Here is a 24,092-nt window from a genome sequence, read left to right on the forward strand (position 1 = left end):
GCTTTTGAAAAAACTCAAAAAAATGTTCAAACAATTAGTGACTGTTAGGAAACAATTAAATTTTCATTCAATCAAGAACCTACAAAATTATTATTACGGAATAAAATCATTTAGTACCAATTGTGTGATAAAATCATCCTCGGAGCAAGCAAATAACAATAATGATGAAGTGAATAATAATAATATTAATTTAAAAATTGAAGAAAATAATTCGGAACAATTCAATGATGTAAATAATAATAACAATTCAAAAAGAACAATTGGAGAAAAACAAAATAGAAATATGAGCAAATTATTCAGAAAGAGAGACCAAACATTGGAGACTGCCAAAAAATTCAAAGATTTGAATAGAAAGTTTACTCCTTCAAATGTTGAAGAGCCAAAGAAAAAGAAAGCTTCACCTGACTTGAAAAAGGCAATTAAATTATTGAAATTTATGGATGTAATGGAAAAGGCTAGTCAAGGAATTGATTTTGATCAAGAACAGGAATTTTCAAAATATGATAATGACGATGATCCAAGAATGCCAGAAAAGAAGTCAAAAGTTGCAAAGACTAGAAGAACAATGGATATTCATTTGGATGAAAGAAACTTTAACTTACAAAAACCTGTTCCAAAAACAATTCTGAAAGGACAATTAAAAGAAATTAAGAGAGCTAGAAAGATAATTGATGATGACGAAAAGCATTTGAAAGATAAAAAACCATTCAAGTTCTAAATCAATAATGATTTATTGTGAACTAGTTGTGTGAATTAGGATCATTGAGACTTTGTAAGAATGAGCCTTGCATTATTCCAAAATCTAGTTGGGTTTCGTCCTCACTTTCTTTTTGTCTGTAATAATTATTGTAATCATTTGTTGGTTCATTAATTATGGGTATTTCATTAAGTATACCCATCATGGAGCCTGTGATTTGAGATGGATTTACTTGAGAAACTGCAGGTTGATTATTTCTATCCTCAGAAGAGTCTGAATCGTTATCATTGTTTGCATTAGCATACGAAGATGGTTTTCTATTACTCTTAATAAGTGCTCTAACTTCCTTGATTTGTATTAATGTTTCTGCATCAACACCAAATTTTGAAAGAACTGGAGCAAGGATTTGGTTCAACTTTTTTCTCTTCTTACTTGAACATAATTGTTTAACTGGCTTGTGAATTGTTGACATTAGGACTGTATATTGCCTTGTAGTTTCATTATAGAGTCTTAGAGAATAAACACCTTCATCATTCTCTTCTGAAAGTTTCTTAATAAGATCATCTCTAATTTCTACAAAATCAGACTCTGAAGCACTAGCACCTTGATTAGAGCCTGCATTAGAACCTCCTCTTTTTCTCTTCTTTTGAGAATTTTGAGTTGAGCTTGTTCCTCCGGGGGAAAGAGATGGTGATCCATCTTGGAAAGATTGCCATCCTTGTTGATTTGGTGAGAGTTGTTGAGAGTAAGATGGAGAAACGTTATTGCTAAAGGATGAAGCAGAGAGGTAACTAGTTTGTGGTTGAGGCTCTATGTATGGTTGGAAAATATTACCTTGTTGTTGAGGTTGGAGAGGAGAGTTTGGATTATTAGGTATTATAATTTTGGTATATTGTTGAGGTTGTTGATTTTGTTGTTGATTTGGAGATATTGGAGCAGAAACTAGTAATGAAGGAGAAATTGCATTCATTCCTCTTGTTTGATGTGCTTGATTTGGATCCAGAACACGTCCTCCTGGAGAAGTACTTCTATTATTTGTATTTGTGATGATAATTTGTTGTTGTGATTGTTGATTAGGATTTGTATTGAATGGATAACCAACATTTTGGGAACCCATTGGTTGCATTCCAAATGTTCCTGGGGCAATTTGTACAAGTTGTTGTTTTGGAGAAGTAGGATAGTTATTTTGTGGACTGAGCCTATTCATAACATTGAATAATTGTTGTTGTTGAAGAGCGGAATTGTTTTGTTGAGGAATTACTATGGTAGGAATACTGTTGGAACTATTATTACTCTTTGGTGAGAGTGGTGCTTGACTCATTGATGAAACTTGTTGTAAATTCATTCCATTGATCATATTTAACATATTGGCTGCTTGATATTGTTGAAGGAAGGAAGCATTATTGTTAGAAGGGTTTGATGCTGGATTTGGCATAATAACAAATGTTGGAGCTCCAACATTATTCGGTACGTTCATCACATTATTATTTGGCATCATATTATTTTGATTAAACTGTGATGGATTTCCAAGGATGACGCGAGGTTTCGACTGTTGATTATTTTGTTGATTGTTGATAGTGATGGATCCATTTGATTGAGTATCATTTCTATTTTCTTGTTTTGTGTTGTTGGAAATGGCTGCACCATCGTAGGCTAAACTCACTATTGCACCAGAGAGTGGAAGCACATTATTGAGTCCTTGGGAAATGTTTTGTGTTTGGGCAACAGTATTAGAAGTAATATTGGTAGAAGTTGTAGATTGGGTTGTGGAGGCTCCAGAAGGTGCACACTTGTTTAAATGTCTCGTATACTTTGGTCCTGAAACTAACTTGTGACATTCATCACAATTCACATATTTTGGAGCTCTCTTATTATTCTTGTGATGATCCAGTTCGTAACACCAAATTCCTCCTTGTGATTTATGGTTATTCTCTTCACATTCTAGACATATAGAATTTTCATATTTGATTTTTCTACCTCTTCTAACTTTCATGTCTTGACGACTTTGTCTCAATTTTGCAAGAGCTTCATCTGACATGCCCGGATGTTCTTCCATTTCATAACTGTCATCAGAGGCATTGTCATGAACATGTGTACCACTATTATTATTATCTTCTTCAAAAGTCTGTTGATCAAAAACTTGATATCTGGATGAATCTTCTTGTTGTTGATGAGATGATTGGTTTCCTACTACATATTCGTCATTTTGAAAATCGTTAAAAGTGCCAGGTGAAGTTAAACCGTTAATAATATTTGTAAAGTTATTGAAGTCATTTGAGTTATGATTATTAGAACTCATATTTATCTTGTTTATATTTGAAATACTGTATCTTGTGTAAATTTACAACTAGTTGATGATAAAGGGATGAAGATTGACAAGAAGGAGTGAAAAAGATCTACCGGAATATAAAGGAATAAGAGAAAGGATGATAAATTGATGAGAAATGATGATGGTTTGTTGTTAATAATTATTCAAACGACAACAACAGGTTTTCGTACGAAGGCTTTTCAAATTCTTGTTGCGGAAGAATAACTTATTCTCGAGTGGGTAATTAATTAATTTTTTTTTGATGAAGTTTTTTTAACCAGAGTTTGATGGACCACAAGCAAAGCCTCTCCCATGGAGAGCCTTTTGTGCTATTCACCAAATCTTATTGGAAAAAAACGAGCAAAACGAACAAGAGCACTGTTTCCCTAATCTGACCTTAATTACAGTGAAGAAAAAGAGCGATGGTTGTTTTTACAGAAGAGTCAGGCAACTTGGCCACCCTTTTTTCATTAAGCAATCTGAGAGGCTGTTATTGGGTTGATTTCTTCTGTGGGAAATTGTTTGGACCTTATTAAATAATAGTAGTACAATTTTCAATATTGGTATGCCCCTTCCGTGTGTGGTTGGATACAACCAGATGGAATTGTTCATTTTCTTGTTTCATTTTGGAATCGCTTATTTTGAGATTCTAATGGCTCAGGATAACCAACAGTTCTGGCTGGCTGATTTCTACAATTCAGCCTTCCAACTTGGGATGAGTTTATGACCAAATTGAATCAAGTGTTATAAGGTGTACAATAATAATTCGCGGAATTTTAAAATAGAGGGACTTGTATATTTATTAAGGCGTTGAAGATTGTAATTCTGTTGACAATTATGATCTTGTCCACTTGGAAATATATTTCTCACTGTATTCATCCACACTTAAAGAGCGAAGATTCCCCATATTTTTTAAAGAAGCAAGATATGATTCAAGATACCCTTTAACAAAGAAGATGAAGGACCAAATTCTCTTTTACTTCATCCTGAGGAAGCTTGCTTAAAAATGCGATTTTTCTTGTCATTGTAAATTGCACAAAAATTTAAAAAAATGGGCGCAAAGGAAATTATTAGTAGTTTGAGCAAGGTTGTTGCTGCTTCTCCTGTTGGAAAATATGCTAAATATTTGAATCCATACACTCCAGCTAAGATCTGGGCTGAAAACGGAAAGAAGGAATATGTACGTACTCATAAAATTACCAAAAAATTAATTTTTATCATCATCCGATGACCATCACGAATTTTTAATTATTACTATTTTATTATTTTAATGGAAATTATCATCAAATAGGCTATCATTTACTTCTTCTCTTGGTACGTCCTTGCCGGTCTCTACTTTGCCAACAAGCCAAAGAAGGTCGAACAACAAAACTAAATTATTTTTGGAGAATTAAAGATTGAATTTTATCATTACACAATAACATTCTTTTGAAAGAATCCCTACTAGATATTAAAGGGTTTTAAATAAACGTCCAAGTGGGACCTTTAGTAATAATAATAATAATTATTAATATAATCTACAGTACAACATTATTGATGTGGAGCGATTTGATGAGACTTGATTTTTGTAGAGTGATGATGAAGGGTAGTTGATTAATGTTATTACACTACATTTCAGGGGAATAATATTAATCTGGAATATTGATGATAATCCGAGTTGTATTCAAAACAAACATGAATAAGGATACAACCGAGCCATTCCAAGTATCTCTCATGATAACACATGATGACAAGACGTGACTTTTCTACAAAAGAAGAACAATTATGAAATTAGTAGCTACTCTCTCCCAAGTGAAACAACTTCCTAAAAACAAACGAATAATCAAATACATCAAGCAACTTCCAAAATCAAAGCATGCCAAGTTGTATGTTGATTGTATCATTGAGCATCATATCTCAATAATTGATTCATTCATATAATTGATTCGTAAATGAGAATTTGGAATGAAAATATTTAATTGTCAACTTGTTGACTTTTAACAAAATTGTAAAACTCGATAGTAAATATGGAAACTCTCCAAGCATGTTTCTTCTCTGAATTTGATCGATTGAAATTTTCTTTAAAGAGAGCTTTGTAATCTTCATTACAGAGAACCAATTTACAACTCTTTTCTGGATACTTGTTCTGGAAGAGTGGCACGAAATAATTCAAAATCTGAGTTCGATTCTTGAATGCATCAATCAAGACATAAGTTTTACCTTTCCACTTGACAGAGAAATCGTCCAAATCACCAACTGGTTTCTGAGACTTGGTATGATCTTTTTCTGATTCATCCACAATGGAGAATGAAGTACCATTTGAGGAAGAAACACTTGTTTGTTTGCTGCTAAGTTTTGAAGACTTGCTTGGTTTCTCATAGGATGAGCCATTCGAAACTGGAGATGAAACATTGTATTCATGTGTTGGTGATTCTCTTCTCTTCTTTACAACATTATTTCTTGCTCTGGTTTTGATTGGTTCTGGATTTGGTGGAAGATCAGCACATGCATTCGAATGCAAAACATGACTATTAGAAACTGCACTGTTTAACCTCTTTTCAGATTCATTAATTTGATACCTCAGTGAATTATTTTCTCTTTCCAAATCGATTATCATTACAGATTGCCTTTCCAGCTGTTTCTCCAACTGAGAAATTCTTTCGAATAGAGGGGAAAGATTTTGATCTGCTACTATTGTTGGTGTATGTGGAGCATGTTGATATTGTGGACGTGAGTTATTTCTAGAGTTTGTGGATGATTGTAAACATGCAAAGAATCCATTTGGTGAATCTACTGCAGTTCTACATGGATATGATACAGTATTCGAATAAGTTTCGTACTTTCGTTGAGACGAAATGTGAGAAACATTATCATCAGAAACTTGTCTTTGATTTGAATGCATTGATACATGTGGAGTTGCTGTGTTGTTCTGGGTATTAGTATGAGATGGATATGAAGAATAAGTTTCCTGTAAAAATTCTTTCAAATTTGGCAAAACAGAAACTGGAGAAGCAGAAAGCAGTTTTCTATTATTGGAAAACATGTTAGAATCCTGACTAAACCCATCCATTTGATGTGCTGCTCTATTCATCATCATATCTGAATTAGTAGTAGCCAACAGTTGGTTTGAAGTATTTGAATTAAAATATTTAAAACTTGCTGGTGGTGGCAGTTGACTTGTAGTGGACATGGGTGATGTTGAGGATGTTAGAGCCGGAAGAGTCATGTTACTGGAGTTGTATCTTTCAGGTATAGTGGTGGTATTACTAGAAGTAGTTGTTGAGGAAGTTGTTAGTGACATTTTGTTTTGTTTGTGTTGCTGTGTTGGAAACTATCTGAAAGTCTGTCATAAAGGTTTTTATGTGTCGGCCTGTGTGTTGTCGCAATGTTGTTGCTGTGTTGGATGTTACTTGATAAACAATCGTCGTAATCTTTGTTTAAATGGTCTATGAAATGTCAAACTGCAATACCAATCAAGGAGTGCAAATGTCATGATAGGTTGCGCAATAGGATATAATCGCATAATGAATAACGTTATCAGAGCATGCAGTTAAAGACAAGTGGAACCTTGTTTTTGGCTAATTGTCATGTTTGTAGAAAGTTAGTCCATCTTTGTTGGAAACTAATTTAACGAAGGTTCCAAACTGAATGCTCGCATTGCATAAAAAGTTGTAACTCTCTTGAGGGACAGTGTTGTTTTAGTAGATAATGTGCACATCTGACACAATTATTACATCCTCATTGGATTTTTATCTTTTGTTATGTTGGTTGGACATTGTCCACGTGGTAATTGTTTCGGTTAAAGTTATTGGAAAGGTTGGTTTCAAGATGAATTTAAAGAATAAACATAAAATAAACATGAAATAACATAATGAACAGAAGAATAGATGTGAAACTGTGTTGTATTATGTTGGAGGTGGTCAAATTGACTGGTTGTGATAAAACATGCTCTTCCAGTAACTGTATGCGTGATACTTGTCATCTCTGTTTGATAAATAAAAAGCAACTTTCATAGGTCCCATCGCATATAATCTTGCGCAAGGTTTGAATTTCTTAATTGTTGTGCGATTTGAAGGGTTCACTTGGTCAATTTGGGATGTTGTTTACTTTGATAGAACTGATCCGAATTAAAGTATTTCCTTTTGAAAATCTTATTGTTGTTTTGTAACCTCAAGCTAATTCCAGTACAGAAAGATCTCATCCAATACATGTAATAATTGTTACATGTTTAATATCAAGTCAATGTGAAATTCCAATGAAATAGTTTGGCACTTGACAGTAAGAAGATAAGATATGCAGTTGGTTGTGCTAACAGTTCACGCGTTTGCAGTTATTCTTCCTATCGGCTTTTTAACAAACATTTACAATTAGGGATGGAACGAAATTGGATTTAAAATGATTAGTTTCGTCTTGGTTACTGTAGTTGAGGATATAGGAAGATGATTGAGATTACAATCTAGATGATTTGCCGTGGATATTTATTAGAAACCTTATCTGAAAACTTTAAAGTACTTGCCGAAAGGAAAGACTGTGAGAAGCAATGTTACATTTTAGGCAAGAAATTCTTGAATGTTTTTTACAATTAAATTGGATTTACAGTTAATACAACATTTATCTTGAAAAAACAGTAAATGATTGTAAAGCGAATGGTCCAATTGACTTGACCAAACTAATGATGAGCTACCAAGTCAGCTCAAAAATGGATACGCACAAATAATAAGTTAACACTTATTACCTAGTAGAATACTCTGAAAAATCCGAAAGATGTTTAGGAGCTTGTTATCCAAACAAAGTTGCCTCACCAAAGCACGCAACTCATCTTACAAGATGATAATAGAAAGTATTACAATAGGATTCGTTGTCGACGACTTACTATTGTATAAGAACTGCATTATCTACAGAGAGAGGTAGGTAGGTAGGTAACTGCAAGGTTGTTGAAAATTAACTGTAAATTGATAAAGGGTTGGTGAATTTTGTTAGTGGCAGTTATTAGAAATGATAAAGTTCAGAAATGATGAAAGAATCTGGGCATTCTTGCATTTTGGCATCTTGCTTAACAGAAGTTGTACTACTGGATTCTGAACTTTGTTCAATTGAAAAGTAAGCTTGGCAAAATTCTTACTGAATCTTTTCATGACCGAAAGGAGCTCTTTTCTCCCCTCATTATAACAATGTGGAATATTCAATTCCATACCAAGAACTTGTGTGAATCTCCAATTTGGTCCCAAGATTACGATACCAATGAGAGGATGACTGGTTGAAGACCAACTTGTAATTTTTTCAAGGCAAAAGTTCATCTATGCTGCTGTAGATTGAATCTCCACACACAAGTATGTGAAAAAAACAAGTAAATAAAAACGAGACAAACAAACGAACACTCAAGTGCAGACGTTTTCATTGCAAACTTTTCATCATTAAAATCATTAAAATCATTTAATTATTTACTTATTAAATTCGCCAAGTTACAAATCATGTGTTGGTCTCAAAGTACATCCGGATGGTTTGCACTCATTGGAGCCTTGATGAGTGCCGATCAGTTTAGAAGATTCTACAAATTGTATTCTACTAATCAAGTTGGATCCACAAGAATGTTCTCTCAATTTCTCTTATATTTCACATATACATTGATGGAACTTTTGCAACATATTCAATATAGAGTTGGATTGGAAAATATGGAGGGAACTGAGGGTAGATGTGTACAGTCCTTGTTGGAAAGCCCAAATGTTTTCTTCTCTTTAGTTGCCCATTTTCTTGTGTGGCTTCAACCTGTTGTTCACAATTACTGGATTTTGCATAATTCTAAAAAAGGGAAATTGGCTTTCAAGTTGAGTTTGACATTGGCTTGGATCACTTTGATTGTTGCTACCATTTCTTTGGTTATGGGGTATAATAACATGTTTGGATTTGGTAAACCAGAGATAGCTCACAATCATACGCCTGTAGATCCTGCCATTATTTTCGGAGTTCATGTCCACAATGTTGATTCCAAATTGTGTAGTTATCAAGGTCCAAATCATTTATTTTGGATGTTCCCTTATCATCCAATGTGGAATTATTCCTCTGCCAATTGGTTCGTTTGGTTGGCCATTACAATTATTCCACATTTCTTTAGAAGATCAATTGGTTTTCGTGATTTCTTGGGAAATAACATTGTGGTTGGTTGTGGAGTTTTCTCAGGTTGGATTGCTTCGGTTGTGGTAACCTTAACTGTAGGAAATGGTTATCAACATGAAATTCCATCATATTGGTGTTTAATATCAATGCCATTCCTCATTCTTCCATATTTAGTGGCATTGATTTTCAAACCAAAGAGATTTAATTTTGATGAAACATTATATCTGAAGAATAAGAAGGTTGACTAAGGAATTAGTATTTCGCATCATTAAGACATCTACATATGTGTTAAATTAGATTTTATTAAACTCTTCAAAATTGAAATATTTACAATTATTGCAAAACTTCCATGGTAGCTTCGACATCTCCATGTTCATTGGAGAACAACATTTGTCTTTCGGCCAAATTCTTATAGATACCATGTTCAATGGCCATCAATTCAGCATGGGTACCAGTTTCTTTCAAAATACCCTTAGCCAAGACGCAAATCTTGTCAGAATTTCTAACAGTGGACAATCTGTGAGCAATACAAATAGTTGTTCTTCCCTTCATCAACAAGTCCAAAGCAGCTTGAACGAGAGCTTCAGATTCAGTATCCAATGCAGATGTGGCTTCATCCAACAAGAGAAGCTTTGGATCTTGCAACAAGGCACGAGCAATACAGACACGTTGCTTTTGACCACCTGAGAGTGAGACACCACGTTCACCCAATAAAGTATTGTATCCATCTGGCAAGTCCATAATGAAACTGTGACAGTTGGCAGATTTGGCAGCTTCAATAACCTTTTCCATTGTAGTATTTTCTTCACCAATAGCATATGCAATATTCTTGTAAATGCTGGTAGCAAACAATACAGGTTCTTGAGTGACAATACCAATATTCTTGTGGAGCCACATTGGATCGATTTCGGCAATATCAACACCATCAAGATAAACCTTACCCTTAGCTGGATCGTAGAATCTTTCCAATAAACCAACAATTGTTGATTTACCTGAACCAGATGGACCAACCAAAGCAACAGCTTGACCGGCCTTAATATCCAAACTGAATTCCTTCAAGACAGTAACATTTGGACGTGATGGATAAATAAAGTCAACATTTTCAAATCTGACATTACCAATGATACTATCAAGAGTTTTACCTCCCTTGAAAATAATAGCTGGCTTTCTCTTCAACAACTTCAAGACAGTCTTTTGAGAAACCATGGCCTTACCATAATCAGGGAAGAATGAACCAGCTTGTGAAATACCAATAATAGCAAACAAGGTTAAACCGAAAACCTTGAGCATAGATCCGATATTCATGGTTCCTTCAACAACAAGACCTCCACCATACCAGAAAGCTAAAATAAAATTATTGAGCTAATTTGAAATAATTAAAAAACATACCCAAAGCAGTAGTACCCCACAAGATACCAACCAAAATACCAAAAGTAGAACCTTGAGCAACAGCTTTACCAATACCAGCCAAATACATCTTGGTCAAGTCCTTCTTGTATCTGACTCTTTCCTTTTCTTCTCCGGCCATTGATCTTACAGTTCTCATAGCTCCCATCACTTCAGTAGCAATGGAGGCACTATGATCGTTGGCCTTATTAATTGCCAAAGTTAACTTTCTGATAATACCCCCGAGGAACACTACACCTAGAATCATCAATGGTGTAGTACTCATCATGACAAGGGCCATTTGCCATCCTGATGTCAAGGCAAGAATGACACCAATCAAAAATTGTGCCAAGTTTTGAAGTAAAGTAGCCATTTTGACAGAATAAATTTCTTGAATACGAGTGATATCTTCTGAAAGTGTAATGGTCAATGCACCAACCTTCTTAATATCAAAGAAGCCCATCTCTTGAACTGTCAATGAATCAAAGTAAGCACTTCTAATAGCAACACCAATTCTTTCACTGGCCCAGTTCAAGAAGAATTGAGACATGAAATTGGCAATGCAAGCAGCAGCTGCAATAATGGCAAAGTATGAAGCATAGACTCCAATTTCGGCCTTTTGTTGCTCTGGAGTAACAGTTGATCCATCTGCACGTGTTGGTGAAAAGACATTGATTAAATCTCCCATAACAAATTGGAAACTATTAGATTCAACAATATTAACAATCGGAATGTTAGTATAATTACATACCTAATTGGAATCACACCAGTACCCATAGCTCCGATGCTTCCCAAGAATACTAATATCCAATTCCATCCTATAATTTTATAAATTGTAAAACCGTCTTTAAATGTAAGATTTGGTTCTCTTTCATCAGGAATTTCCTCGGAATCTTTCTTTTCTTCTTCTTGTTTCTTCTTTCTCTTGAAAGGATTTCTTGATTTTCTTTCCGTTTGTGGTTGTTTCTTATCTTCCTTAATTTCTTGTTGTTGTGCTTTAACTTCCACCACATCAACAACTAATTCATTGTTTGCCGACATGTTGTGTTCTATATACAAAGATGATTGTGTATTATCCACTATTATTATTCAAATTTCAAATTGATAGGAAGACCTAAAAGTTGAGTGGATAACAATTCGCTTGTTTTTTTCTGTTGTGTTTTTAATTTTAGTGGAGAGAATCTCAAGCACGTACAATTTTCTTCCATCTAGAAGAGATTCAATTGCGACTGCAAGTCATTTGATGTTGTGACTATCATTGAAATGGTGGCGCACTTGTGGGTGTTGGTATTCAATAGTGCGGTAGGCACGCTTATAGCGAAATTGTTCAACGCTTATAGCGCCAATGTGTCTAACGGTAAGAAAAAACCCGCTCTTTAGTTGAGACTTTAGAGAGGGAGCATGAGATTTTTGAGTGAGGATAAATCCTATACTATTAATACAATACAATTACACAGTGTTAAGATTATCAATATTCTTTAGATTCATTGTTTTAGGGTTATGAATGGCTACGGCCATATCACGATGAATGCACCTCATCCCGTCCGATTTGAGAAGTTAAGCATCGTCGAGCCACATCAGTACTGAGGTTGGAGACAACTTGGGAACCTGTGGTGCTGTAGTCTTTTTTGCTTTTACCACACATTTTCTATTTAGAGACATTTTCATTACAAGATTCAAAGGTTGAGGTGGAAATCAAGGACGTTCTTTCCAGTCACTGGAAGACAGTGTCTATTATCCTCAATCTAAATCTCACAAGCTCATCAAATCTACAGAGATCTAAAGAGAAAAAGTCCTAAATATTCAACACTGGATTTTTAAGAAGCAATTAGTGGTAGTTGTCACCATTGCTAATTATCTTTTTAAATAGAAGAAATGAGAGAGGGATTTTTTCGTATCGTAAACTTAACATATGAGGTAAAATATTTCAGTTGAAAAATAAGGTAATGGCAGTAAGGGAAAAGAAAAAGAAGTAAAATCTGCAGAAGGTGGGATTTGAACCCACGAAGCTTGCGCAGTAGAACTTGAGTCTACCCCCTTTGACCACTTTCAATGTGGCAAACACTAACATACCTACTGCGCAACCCCTGCTTCACATTAAGGTATGTTAGTGTTTGCCACATTGAAAAATGCGACATTCCCCTTTTTGTTGGTTGAGTAGTATCTTATAGTAGATCAACAATGTTTCTAGAGCAGTGTTAGAGTGCAAATGTACTATCGTACTGACAAAAACTATTAGTGGTTCATTTGGATCATAAACTTTAACCTCATAAGAGTAGTATCGTACCTTCTCTAGAAGACTGATAAAAATGATTGATGGAGTGAACATGCGGATTTGTACCTTAATTTTTATGAATAAATGAAAAAACGAAAGTAATTCAAACTTTACCCCGTATATTTAAACATTGAGGGAGGGTCATATGACCTTAATTAAATGAAGTCAAACCAAAAGTTTTGTCACAATATAAAACAGAAGGGGACCAGTGGGAATCGAACCCACGGCCTCTCGCACCCAAAGCTATAATCATACCACTAGACCATGGTCCCTTACATGAAATATGAAGAATTTATTTCTCAATGTAGTATTATATCCTTATTTTTGATACCTTATCTCTTTAGATATTTATTGCAAGTCTTGTTGTCAACCCAAATATTCAACTTGTTTGTCATTGAGGATGAGACGATTGCAGCATTTCTGCTCTCATTCCTTAATTGATTAATTAGTGTGAAAAATCGAATGGACAAAGAAGCTATATTTTGAACATGACTAATCAAAAGTAAGTGTCGGTTTGACTAGCACCGTACTTTCGTATTCACTACAGAACTTAATCATCAAAACTCGTGAACCTCAAGAAATTAAACCTGATATTATTGCGCATCAATCTATTGCATATTTAATACTATTTTATTTTACAATTTTAATCGTCGAAGACTATTGATACATCAACTAGCTTTGAATTTCTGGCACTTTCGATTAATTTCTCCTTTGTTCTTGAATGTTTGGTCATTGTCTTGTGCGAATTGTGGAAAAAACAGCATTGCCATCCACTGTTCAAAACATCATTAAATTTCAATGGGCCAACTCCAGCAAGTGAGCTCAATTCATCTAAATTAAACTTCTGTACGAATGGAAATTTTGGAAATGGTTTTTCAGGAAAATCAGCAAACATTTCACCAATACAAAATACATCATTCTTACTATTGAGAAAATACTCTCCTCTTGAAAATCCTCCTATTTCAATAACTTCTCCTAAATCTAGAGGGCATTCAGTTAAATTATTATGATCTGAACTATCCTCCTTCAATCCAAATGTTGCTTGATGCATATTGTCATAACCACAACAAAATATCTTGTTCTCTTTGGTTCTAAGTATAACATGATAGTAACCTCCTTTAACTTTGTCTATTGTGTGTTTTTTTTCTAGGAAAGTTGATAAATGGTTCAAATTGGAGTCATAATCTGAATAACCTAATCCTGATCTAATGTGATTGCCCAGATCTTGAGCGTAAATCTTATTCTCTCTATCAACAATTAAAAATCCACCATTCCAACAACCTCCACATCTAATAACAGTATCATTTGGTATCTCAATTTTCACAGGAGTTTCTTTTTTGCTCAATTCCCACAATTCGTTCCTGTCGTTGATAATTAAAAATTGATTTGCCAGAGGTCCACTCATTACTTCCTTAATCCTAATGTTTAATTGATACATATGGCCCTCTGGATTCTCGGCAGAATCAATTCTCAAAACTCTTGTTCCATTTACATCAACTATATAAATTGAATCAACATTTCTATAATATTCATTTGGTATAAAATCTGGATGGTGCTTTTTGAAATTAATTTTCAAAAGTTTCAAGGACACGGTTTTTTCAGCAATCAATTGATTATTGCCAGTCAATCGTGATAATTCCAATTTACAACAATCACCTTCGCCATGCCCAAAATAAACAATATCATTATTCTGATCTACAAAATAAATATACCTCTCTCCTCCGAACATTGTTTTAAATTGAAAATTAGTAAATTGGCAATAAAACAACATAGTACCAGAGGAATTGAGTGGTAAATCTGCAATAATAATTTTAGTATTTTGATGAAGAATATTTCATGATGATGATTATGATGATTGCGATCAAATATTTTGATCACGAAAATACATACACTCAGAATCAAAGCTAGCAGCATGGAAAAAGCTGTTTGATAGTTCAGTGTTCATTTTTTTTTTGATTTTTTTGAAAAGTTCATTATTGTTGTAATCGGAATAATTATTAAATGTTTAATAATTTAATATTATTTAATATAATCCAATTAAAGGTTAAAGGTTTAATTTAATGACCAGAAAGATAGGTGAATCTTTCAGAAATGAATATTCTGATAATCGTTTATCATTTTCCAAATGCATTCCAACATAAATTAGCATTTGCTGCTCAATTCGATAACCCTCCTTCTCGAAAATTATTTCCTTTACTCTTCTAATCGATTCATCCCGATCCATTTCAATACTAATCGCTTTTCCAGTCAAAGTTCTTACAAAAAATTGAATAATGCATTTATGTTGGCAACTTAATAAGGAATTTGGTTCGATATTGTAATCGGTTATAGTTTTTGTATTTTCCAACAATCGACCATCATGAAATAATTTAATTTGATCGGAGGAGGAAATATTTGGTTTCAGCTGCTGATGAACAATTTTTTCCTTAATACTTTGAATGGAATCTTGCATCTCAACTTGAAGAGTAATTAAATAGTTAGATATTTGAACATTGAGTGGTTGCATTTGATAGGGAGTTGAATTGAAATTGTTGGAAATATATAGGGAGATGACGATTAGGAAGAATTTGAATTGTTTTCTATTTTTTTGAGTAAGAAATGAACTTCTTGGAGATATTTCATATTTTTTGAAACTTAATAAACAAGGAAATATTAACATGATTTAATGTAGTTGGAGATAAAAGATAATATTCAATATTTTGTAATGTTCATCTTGCAGTGTTTGTTGAATGTGAAAAATGGCTTTCCATAAAGCAATGGTGTTGAATACACATTCAATGAATTTCCCTTTCAAACAACTACTTTATCACCACCTCTAAACTCTGACTTAACAATTACTCAACAAGACATCTCCATGAAGTCCAATTAGATATGAAACACTTGAAAATAATTCACTTTGTTTTCTTCCACTGCAACCCTTATTCAACAGAAAATTAGAAACTAATCAGAAAGCATATTTAAAAAACAGGGTAAAAGTTCAAACTTCCTTCTTTAATTATCCGTGTTGATGGCTATTGGCCACATTGTTTCGAATAACAATAAACTTAAAAAATGATAGCAAATCAACCAACCACAACTACATCCTCCTCTTTAGAAGACACCAACTCAACAATTGATATTGTTGTTGTTGGTGCTGGTCCAGTCGGATTGTGGACTAGTTGTCAAATTAAACTTTTAAATCCCAAGTTAAATATTCGAATCTTGGAGAAACATGAAGAATATAAAAGAAGTCATGTGGTTGTTTTGCATCATAAATCTTTGGAAGGACATGTTGCTCATCCTACTTTAAACAATTTCAGAAAAGAAGTTACTGAAAATACGAAAATTAGGACGAATAGAATTGAGCAAACTTTGTCGAATCTTTGTAAAGAATTGAATATTGAAATTTTTAAAAATTTCAATGTGAATGACATGAAATCTATTGAAAGCATGTTTCCTAATGCAAGATTTATTATTGGGGCTGATGGTTCTCATAGTACAGTGAGAGGGGCTGTTTGTGGAGGCGAATTGGAGTATACGAAACATTTCCACACTCTCGTTGAGGTGAAATATGAAGCCATTGGGCAAACCAAATCTCTAAATACAGTCATGTTCGGCTACCCAACCATGAAACTGATTGGATTTATAGTCTTTGAACTTATTGGAAAGGTCAATAAGGAAGGAAACACTCCAGTCACCTTACAATTCTTTGTAGATGAAGAATTGGGTAATCAAATCAAGAATGCCACTTTCAAAAACCCACTCATGTTTGATAAAAACAGACATGAGCTCCCTGATGAAGTAAGAAATGCAGTAGAAACTTGGATCGCTATTCGAAAGAAGGCATGTGATGAAAATGCAGAGATGAGCTCCATAAAAATCACGACAACCAAATTGGCAGCCTATGCAAGTAATACATTTGTGAAATGCTCAAAATCAGGTGGACCAACTTATTGTTTGGTTGGTGATGCAGCCTTTGGGATGCCCTTTTTTAGAAGTTTGAATAATGGCATGTTATGTGGAACTGAACTAGCTCAAGCAATTTCACTTGACTTTGCTGGAATGAAAAAGAAAGAGTCAATTTTCAAATCATTAGGAACAAAGATTTCAGGTGTTGTTTCTCAACAAATTGGTGGAAGAACTTCACCTTCCGAAGGTCCCGTTTCTGATACTATGGTTGAATATGCAAATTATGTACGAATGTTGGAACAGAAAGAGTATAATTTAGCAAAAATCAAGAGCTCAGGTCTAGTTGCATTTAGAATGTTCACTCGTGTGAGCTCTAAAGTGCCATGGCAAACGAACAAATTTTCACAGGAAGAAATAGATGAAATCAATAAGTGTAAGAATTCGTATAGTGATGATAATCGAGTTAGCTCGTTGATGGACTCTCTTTAACAACATAAACATGTAACACACAGTAAACAGCTACCGTAGTTTTTCGCTTTGTACATGTTGTGTTTCTCATTAATTCGCGAATGGTCCAAGTTGGGGTGGCACTAATTGCGTGCAAATTAGCGCCCGCAAAATATCTTCTGTTTTCTCACTGGTCCTAGCATTTCATATCTTTTGTAATCTCTTTGAACATTTCACACAAGCATTTTAAGGCAAATTTTAGATACTTTACTCTACTCCGAACTAAACTCCTTTATAAGCATGTCTAAATCAATAAATAGTCAACTTACCACCAACGTTCGTATAAACGATTAGAAAAAATATGAAAACCTCATTGATTGCATTAATTGCCTTCATTCTTTCTTGCCAACTAGCTTTAGTAACCTGCGCATGCCCACCAGGCATGTACATTGCTAATTCTCAATGTAAGCCTTGCTCACCAGGAAACTATTGTTTAAATGATGAATCCAAGCCATGTCCTGCAGGAACCATCAATACTGATGTTGGACAAACCACATGTCAAGCATGTCCAAAAAATTACATTACCAACCAACAACATACTGCATGCATTCCATGTCATTACAGAACCAATGAAGATTTGACATTCTGTCTCTTGCCAAACACCCCAATGAATGCTTTGGAGATTACTAAAGTAGAAAATCATTTGACTAATATCACTGAAGGAGAATCTAACTACTTTTTCAAAAAAATCAAATTTGGAAATGGTCAAGCAACTGAACTAGTCACTGTTCAAGAAACTTTCTCCCTTCTCGTCAATAAGAGATTGATGATTTTTGCAAGCAAGTTGACAGGAATGCCAGGTAAAGATAATTACCAATATGTTGGAAGTGGAGTGAATACAACTTTGGGAATTGTTGGAAAGGCTGGAACTGAAGAAATGTACTATTTCAATGTTATTTTAATGGAAAGTATTCCAAGATTTGCAAACGAATTGTTTATCCAAGACTTTACAACAGTTATTCAAGCAGAGCGTCCATTAATGGGCATGGGTAAAAATATAGTTTCACTTTCTGAGCATGTTGAAACCATCATTGAATTTAAGAATACCATTTATATGAATGATCCATTGAATTTCAATTTGGAATTCAGTGATCCATCAGTTGAAGTTTACTATTCCACAAATCCTGATATTCAATTTCCAAATCCAAATAATTCCTTCTTTGTTTCTTATAATTCAAAGTCTGTTTCATTCCAAGTTAGAAATCCTCCTACTGGTATGATACGTGTTGCTATCTATAAAAAGGTAAATAATGGCAAAGCAATTGTAACCATTTCACCAATCAAGAAATAAAGGTAATACTTGGCATGTCCAATTCTATTTGTTTCGTTGTGGAGGTGATTGAGAAATAAAATCTTGAATGTAGGAGGAGTTAGACAACTTTATGTTGAAGGTTAAAAAGTGCGTGCCTCATAAAGAGGAGTAGGGAAACCAATACGGAAAATGATGTGGGTTTTGCTGCTTGATATCATCCCAAGAGAATTCAGGTAGTAAATTCCCACTATTTATGTCCCTGTAAATCTTTTTGAATTCCTCATCTACTGGCATGTATTCAACTGTTTGAAGATTTTTGCAGTCTTTGAAAGGATTGCACGAGAAAAAAGCAATTGATAATTTCAATTGCTTTAGTTTGGTAAGGGATTTAATCATCTCGGCAAATTCATCATCATGGAATGAATTATTTCCAATTTCCAAAAACTCTAGCTATGGGTTATTTGTAGGAATAGTTCTTAACAAAGTAGTATGATAATTGTGAAATACCAATCTCTTTAAATTTTTGAATTTGGTAATTACTACGTGTTCAAGGTATCTGTCGTAGCCATAGTCGTGTAGCATAGAAAATTCTGAAGAATCATAAATAATTAAGTTCTTTGCATTTTCTTGCAAAAGAGGAATATTTAGCACATTAAGCATCATTTCTCTCTTGTTAGGGGTTTCTTCTTTTGGAAGGAATAAATTCTTAACAAGAGATGTAATAGCTTTCTTATCTGTTGTGATCAAGGAAGCACAACTAATATGAATATCATTCTCCTGTAAGTATTTCTTGATAAACATTCTTGTATACTTGTTAAGTGAAGATACAACCAATAATTGCTTGGTTTGAAGGAAGGACATGATGTGAGATAACGCATCCTCATTCAATAATCTAAGATGGAATAATGGTAATGGTTTAGCAAATGGATTGAGGAGTTTTGCCTTATGTTCATCGCTCTTCTTTTCAGTCTCCAATCCCAATCGTCCATAGGAAACAGCTCTCATTGTGTATACTATATCTCTTTGCTTGAGGAGAGGCATCAAAGAAATAGACTTGGTAAAGTCATTGATAGCAAGTTGTAACTCTCCTAAATAATAATAGCATAATCCTCTATTGTAATAGGAAGATTCAACATATTCAGAATGATAACTTTCTCCCAATTCAATAGCTTGATTAAAGTATGGAATTGCATCCAGATAGTAAGTGCCAGAGTAATAAGCTACGCCAGCTCTAATGTACAATAATTCCAATGTAATGTATGTATTTGGTTTAGTCTTGAGTACTGGCTTATCAGTACCAAGCATCAAGCTGTGATTGTAATAATTCTTTGCTTGATTTGTAAAATTGGTTACACTAGTGGAATAGTAGGACCAATTTCTCGACCAGGAAGCAGCAATTTTCTCAATTGGTTTCTTGGCTTCCAATTGCATTGAAAAGAATTTCTCTTCTAAATCTAGCAATGATTGTTCAGCATTTTGATTTTCAACCAATTCAGTTTCAAGAGAAATTCTGTGATCAATTGATTTTTGGAAATAATTAGCAGCTTCCTTATATTCTCCATTTCCATAACAACAAATTCCAAGTAAATATTCAAGTAAATAGAACTTGGAGTCACCATTATTAACAACATTCATCAATGAGAGAGCTTCGTGTAAATCCTCTTTTGCCAAATCAAAGTCATTCCCTTCCAATCTAGCAACACATCGTTGAACCAACAATGTGGCCAACTTATCCTTATCGTCATCACTCATACCTTCCGATTGTTTTTTAATTTCTGTGATGGATATTGTCGATCGCTTCTCAACTTGATTAGAGGCTGCTTGATCAATTTGTTGCTTCTTCCTCTTGAAGAGGTCGAACATCTTTAAATTATTAGCCTTGATTGCTTCATCCATTGCCTTGATTCCACTGCCAATTTCTTGAACGCCTTTAATCAAAAAGATCACTGGTAAAAGGAATAAAGGGGGTGCATAGGCTCCTCCACACATCTTGTTTTTGCTGTTTTAATTTGTAATTATTATTTAAATAATATTATTGTATGAATAATAATAATATGCAAAAGGAGCTATGATGGCTTTTTTTCTCTTGTTGATGACGAGTAGAGAGATGAAATGTTAAAAAGCAGGATAAACACATGGATAGGTTGTGATTTTGATGTCGAAATGTGATTTGTTGATCAGAGAGAAGTAATAGAACATTAAAAGTTAGGAATACCTCGACCTGAGTACTATCCAAAGTTCATCAATATTCTTCTCTGAAATTACAATCAAAGTCTTCCATATCGTAATAATATTACATGAACAATATTTAACTTGATGTTTCTTAATTTTTAAATTTTTTTTTAATAAATTATTTCGATTTTAATTTTTTTTCAATAAAGATTTTCCTAGTGATAAATTTAAATGGCTACACTTTCATTAGGAACACAGGATTGAGTATTTAACCACCTCTTTGGCATTATCTAATCAGAAATACACCTTAAATTCATGTTTAGACAATTGAATCAGTTCCCAAAAAGGAAACATAATTAATTGGTTTGATTTTAAGCAATCGATTACGATCTATTAAAACTGTGTTCTCTTTTCTAACTTTCCATCACAAAAAAAATGAAAAAACACAGATCAACACTTTTTGGCATAGCTCTGTTAATTACCATCATCTTGACATTGTTGATTATTGACAGAACAACTGCATCCACAAGTACATGTAATCGACCAGCTGATCCTTCTGTATCAGGTATCAAACGAGGTGTAGTTGCCAATGTATTGGAATATGATAACGTTGAAGACAATGATGATTATGATGAAGTTTCGTCTCCAAAAGTTGTGATCGAAGGAGATGATGACGATAACTCAACTTTGCCTCTTGTAATGGATACACCTGGTAGTTCAATTGATACAATGGGTGTTTTACGTGAAATTCCTTCATATGTTCAAGAAATTATTGACAAGCAACCTGAAATTTTCAATAATGTGACAGGTGCCACTAATAAGAATTTGAAACATAGAAAAGAATTTATTGGAAAGAAGAGAACGCATTGCGTTGCATGTCGATTAAATTGTATGAATTTGGGAGTTTTTGCTGCATGTGAAAGAAAGTAAGTTTATGCTGATCTTTCGAATAATTGTATTAAAACTGAATATGAAAGGTATCATTTCTATGGTTGTAAATTCATCTCTCCATGCATCACTGAAGTAACTGCCACAAAGGAAACCATCAAAGCTGCAGTAGGAATATGTATCGATAGAAATGGATGTATACTCAAGAAACTCAAAAACATATTCGAATATAAACTAATCAAAAATCAAGATGGGCAAGTAATCAAGCACAGAGTCAAGATAGTTCCACGTTTACCAAGAGTGTACAAGAAGGTAAAGAGATTGGCGCACAACATTTCTGATGAATAAACTGTAGAAATATTCTAAAGCAAATACTAAAGAACTCCAATTAAGGAAAGATTCGATTCAATCGCTATTTGATGATTTACACTACTTTTTATTAAGTTTTGGTGCAATCACAAGTTGTGTTTCTCAAATTCAACATGCATGGAACCTTTTTCTATATATATTTGAGTTTTGTAATCATGTTTCAATTCTCCTAACAATTTCCATTCACCAAACACAAGAATTTTCCTAAAATCTCACTAATTTCATTTATCACTTCTCTGATTTACACTTGCTGATTCTTCACAAAATTATAAAAATCAATCGTGAATATTGAAATTCTCCATGCATGCTTTCGTTCTGATTGAGATCGATGAGTATTCTCTCTAAATAATTGTTTGTACTCTTCACTGGAGAGAACTACTTTACAATTCTTGTCAGGAAACTGACTCTGATATAATGGAACGAAATAATTCATGATTTGAGTTCGATTTTTGAAAACATCCACCAGCACATAATTTTCTCCTTTCCATTTGACTGAAAATTGCTCAATTCCTCCAAGAACTGGAGCTTCTTCAATATCAACTGGTTGCTTACTAGCTCCTGATTCATCAACTAATGAAAACGTTGTTTGAGTAGTAAGTAAATTATTCGAAAGTTGTTCATTAGAAACAGGTGAAGTTTTCCTCTTTTTCTGTGCTTTCTTTTTCCTTGGTTCGTTTTGATTTTGCAATTCAGAATTTTCTCGTTTGTTAGGTGCAGTTTTTAATTCATAATTTTCTCTCTGCAATTCAGTAATTGTTTTGTGTTGAGTTTCTAATTCTCTTTCCAATAGATGGATTCTTTCTCTTAGTTGGTTGATTAAATGTTGTTGAGAATCTGCTGCATGTACTTCATGTTGAATGTGGTGATTGTAGGGAGAATTTGTTGAGAGAATGTTTGTTGGTGAAGAAGTGGAAGAATTGAAATCTTTCGTCTGGTTTCCAATAGATGCATATCCATAACTGCTTGATGTACAAGATGATGTTCTGTTGAAGAGGTTTCGTTCTGTTGTTGGAGGATACTGTACATGCCCTTCCTCATGCCACATGTGTTGTGATGGCATGGAAGCGGATGGCAAACTGCAAGACACATTATTAGAAAGATTATTAGAAAGGTGGAGGACATGATTGTTTGGTAATGTTGATCCTTGGAAGTTATCTTGGAATAAATCTCTCAAGTTTGGTAATGGCATGGGTTTCGTAGTCCAATTATCTGAAACATTTACTTGCCGAGAGTCTTCGAAAGTAGACGAAACTTGTCGTATTCTTGTTGGTGGTGAAACAGATGAAGAATAAACCTCTTGTGATGATGATGAAACTGGATAATTGGATGAAGCAAAGAAATTGGCCGAATTTGCACTTCTTTGATTTGGATAGTTAGGAGACATTTGTTTAGTTTTTTTTCGAATAGATTAAACAATTCAGTGGTAAAGTCTGCGTCTAAAACAAAGTAAACAACACACTTTGATAAAGGAAATATCGGATGAGTCTTGATAACGAAACAATTCTAATGATTTTCACAAGATGAAACCTCGTTTCGAATAAGCTTGTTTAAGTCTTAAGAATTTGCACAAATTAGACAGGTGTCACAACTTACAACTTGAAATGCTGAGGTTTCCTCGCAAGATTCCTCTTGTTCATGTAAAGGAAACAAGTGTCCCTATTTAACTCAATTGATTTGCAAAGAAAACTGAAAGATTTATAAGGAACTTTGTGCGATGAGATCATTAATCCGTAAACGATAGTCCAATAACACGATGTATCAGATTGCATCCAATGTTTCAAGTGTAATTGTGTCTTCTTTTTCTTTCGTACAAATAGCTGTTATCATGCAAAGCCAACCGATATTACCAAAAGTGGAAATGACATCCTAGTATAAAATTGTGTTGTTTCCAAAGGTCTGATAAAGGACTCCATTGTCTTGTCTTTATTATATTCATTTCATGTTCTCTTATAATAATGGTTAACTTTAGGCAAGTTTCGTCAAGGATTCATTTGATTGCAAATTATGATAATCCACACAGGTATATATATTGGATCTCCTATTCTTTTCATTTTACCCGAAAGAATTTCACCTCATTCTATAATTTGTTTCCAAGTGGCCACGAATGCTAACCTCAATATTTATAAGGTATTACCCTTTCTATCATATGATCTAGAGTTGGCAACTGAATGTATCAAATGTACCAAGAAGAGAAGGTCTCGCAAAACACTTTTGTTTGTAACTATGGAATTATTTTCACCATTTCCAACCAATGTTG

At 33.9% G+C, this 24,092-nt stretch overlaps 11 protein-coding genes and 1 non-coding gene across 12 annotated transcripts; 5 read left to right on the forward strand and 7 right to left on the reverse strand.

The window, feature by feature from the left end:
- Positions 1-22: 22 nt before the first annotated feature.
- NAEGRDRAFT_73743 (uncharacterized protein) lies at positions 23-718 on the forward strand (the record flags this gene model as incomplete). Its single annotated transcript, XM_002671137.1, has 1 exon — positions 23-718. One exon carries the CDS (start codon positions 23-25, stop codon positions 716-718), a length of 696 nt encoding a protein of 231 aa, XP_002671183.1.
- Positions 713-3,263, reverse strand: NAEGRDRAFT_59502 (uncharacterized protein). Its single transcript, XM_002671203.1, has one exon. It carries the CDS (start codon positions 2,994-2,996, stop codon positions 741-743), a length of 2,256 nt encoding a protein of 751 aa, XP_002671249.1. The 5' UTR covers positions 2,997-3,263; the 3' UTR covers positions 713-740.
- Positions 3,264-4,959: 1,696 nt separating this feature from the next.
- Positions 4,960-6,285, reverse strand: NAEGRDRAFT_73745 (uncharacterized protein; the record flags this gene model as incomplete). Its single annotated transcript, XM_002671204.1, has 1 exon — positions 4,960-6,285. One exon carries the CDS (start codon positions 6,283-6,285, stop codon positions 4,960-4,962), a length of 1,326 nt encoding a protein of 441 aa, XP_002671250.1.
- Positions 6,286-8,455: 2,170 nt separating this feature from the next.
- NAEGRDRAFT_73746 (uncharacterized protein) lies at positions 8,456-9,346 on the forward strand (the record flags this gene model as incomplete). Its single annotated transcript, XM_002671138.1, has 1 exon — positions 8,456-9,346. The coding sequence occupies one exon, from the start codon at positions 8,456-8,458 to the stop codon at positions 9,344-9,346; it is 891 nt and encodes a 296-aa protein (XP_002671184.1).
- A 35-nt stretch (positions 9,347-9,381) lies between these two features.
- NAEGRDRAFT_81599 (uncharacterized protein) lies at positions 9,382-11,621 on the reverse strand. Its single transcript, XM_002671205.1, has 3 exons — positions 11,236-11,621; positions 10,488-11,185; positions 9,382-10,441 (listed from the first exon to the last, which is right to left on the reverse strand). The coding sequence occupies exons 1-3, from the start codon at positions 11,523-11,525 to the stop codon at positions 9,432-9,434; spliced, it is 1,998 nt and encodes a 665-aa protein (XP_002671251.1). The 5' UTR covers positions 11,526-11,621; the 3' UTR covers positions 9,382-9,431.
- A 1,338-nt stretch (positions 11,622-12,959) lies between these two features.
- Positions 12,960-13,031, reverse strand: NAEGRDRAFT_t659. The gene has a single exon. It is a non-coding gene; the product is annotated as a tRNA-Pro (tRNA).
- Positions 13,032-13,402: 371 nt separating this feature from the next.
- Positions 13,403-14,488, reverse strand: NAEGRDRAFT_73748 (uncharacterized protein; the record flags this gene model as incomplete). Its single annotated transcript, XM_002671206.1, has 1 exon — positions 13,403-14,488. One exon carries the CDS (start codon positions 14,486-14,488, stop codon positions 13,403-13,405), a length of 1,086 nt encoding a protein of 361 aa, XP_002671252.1.
- Positions 14,489-15,810: 1,322 nt separating this feature from the next.
- NAEGRDRAFT_59504 (uncharacterized protein) lies at positions 15,811-17,183 on the forward strand (the record flags this gene model as incomplete). The annotated part of the gene is made up of 1 exon (XM_002671139.1): positions 15,811-17,183. One exon carries the CDS (start codon positions 15,811-15,813, stop codon positions 17,134-17,136), a length of 1,326 nt encoding a protein of 441 aa, XP_002671185.1. The 3' UTR covers positions 17,137-17,183.
- Positions 17,184-17,455: 272 nt separating this feature from the next.
- Positions 17,456-18,465, forward strand: NAEGRDRAFT_81601 (uncharacterized protein; the record flags this gene model as incomplete). The annotated part of the gene is made up of 1 exon (XM_002671140.1): positions 17,456-18,465. One exon carries the CDS (start codon positions 17,456-17,458, stop codon positions 18,443-18,445), a length of 990 nt encoding a protein of 329 aa, XP_002671186.1. The 3' UTR covers positions 18,446-18,465.
- A 391-nt stretch (positions 18,466-18,856) lies between these two features.
- On the reverse strand, positions 18,857-20,395 carry NAEGRDRAFT_73751 (TPR domain-containing protein; the record flags this gene model as incomplete). Its single annotated transcript, XM_002671207.1, has 1 exon — positions 18,857-20,395. The coding sequence occupies one exon, from the start codon at positions 20,393-20,395 to the stop codon at positions 18,857-18,859; it is 1,539 nt and encodes a 512-aa protein (XP_002671253.1).
- A 618-nt stretch (positions 20,396-21,013) lies between these two features.
- NAEGRDRAFT_53029 (uncharacterized protein) lies at positions 21,014-21,508 on the forward strand (the record flags this gene model as incomplete). Its single annotated transcript, XM_002671141.1, has 1 exon — positions 21,014-21,508. The coding sequence occupies one exon, from the start codon at positions 21,014-21,016 to the stop codon at positions 21,506-21,508; it is 495 nt and encodes a 164-aa protein (XP_002671187.1).
- A 568-nt stretch (positions 21,509-22,076) lies between these two features.
- Positions 22,077-23,219, reverse strand: NAEGRDRAFT_81602 (uncharacterized protein; the record flags this gene model as incomplete). The annotated part of the gene is made up of 1 exon (XM_002671208.1): positions 22,077-23,219. One exon carries the CDS (start codon positions 23,217-23,219, stop codon positions 22,077-22,079), a length of 1,143 nt encoding a protein of 380 aa, XP_002671254.1.
- Positions 23,220-24,092: the final 873 nt, after the last annotated feature.

The sequence above is a fragment of the Naegleria gruberi genome (genome assembly GCF_000004985.1).
Source record: "Naegleria gruberi genomic scaffold NAEGRscaffold_63, whole genome shotgun sequence".
NCBI lineage: Eukaryota > Heterolobosea > Eutetramitea > Acrasida > Naegleriidae > Naegleria > Naegleria gruberi.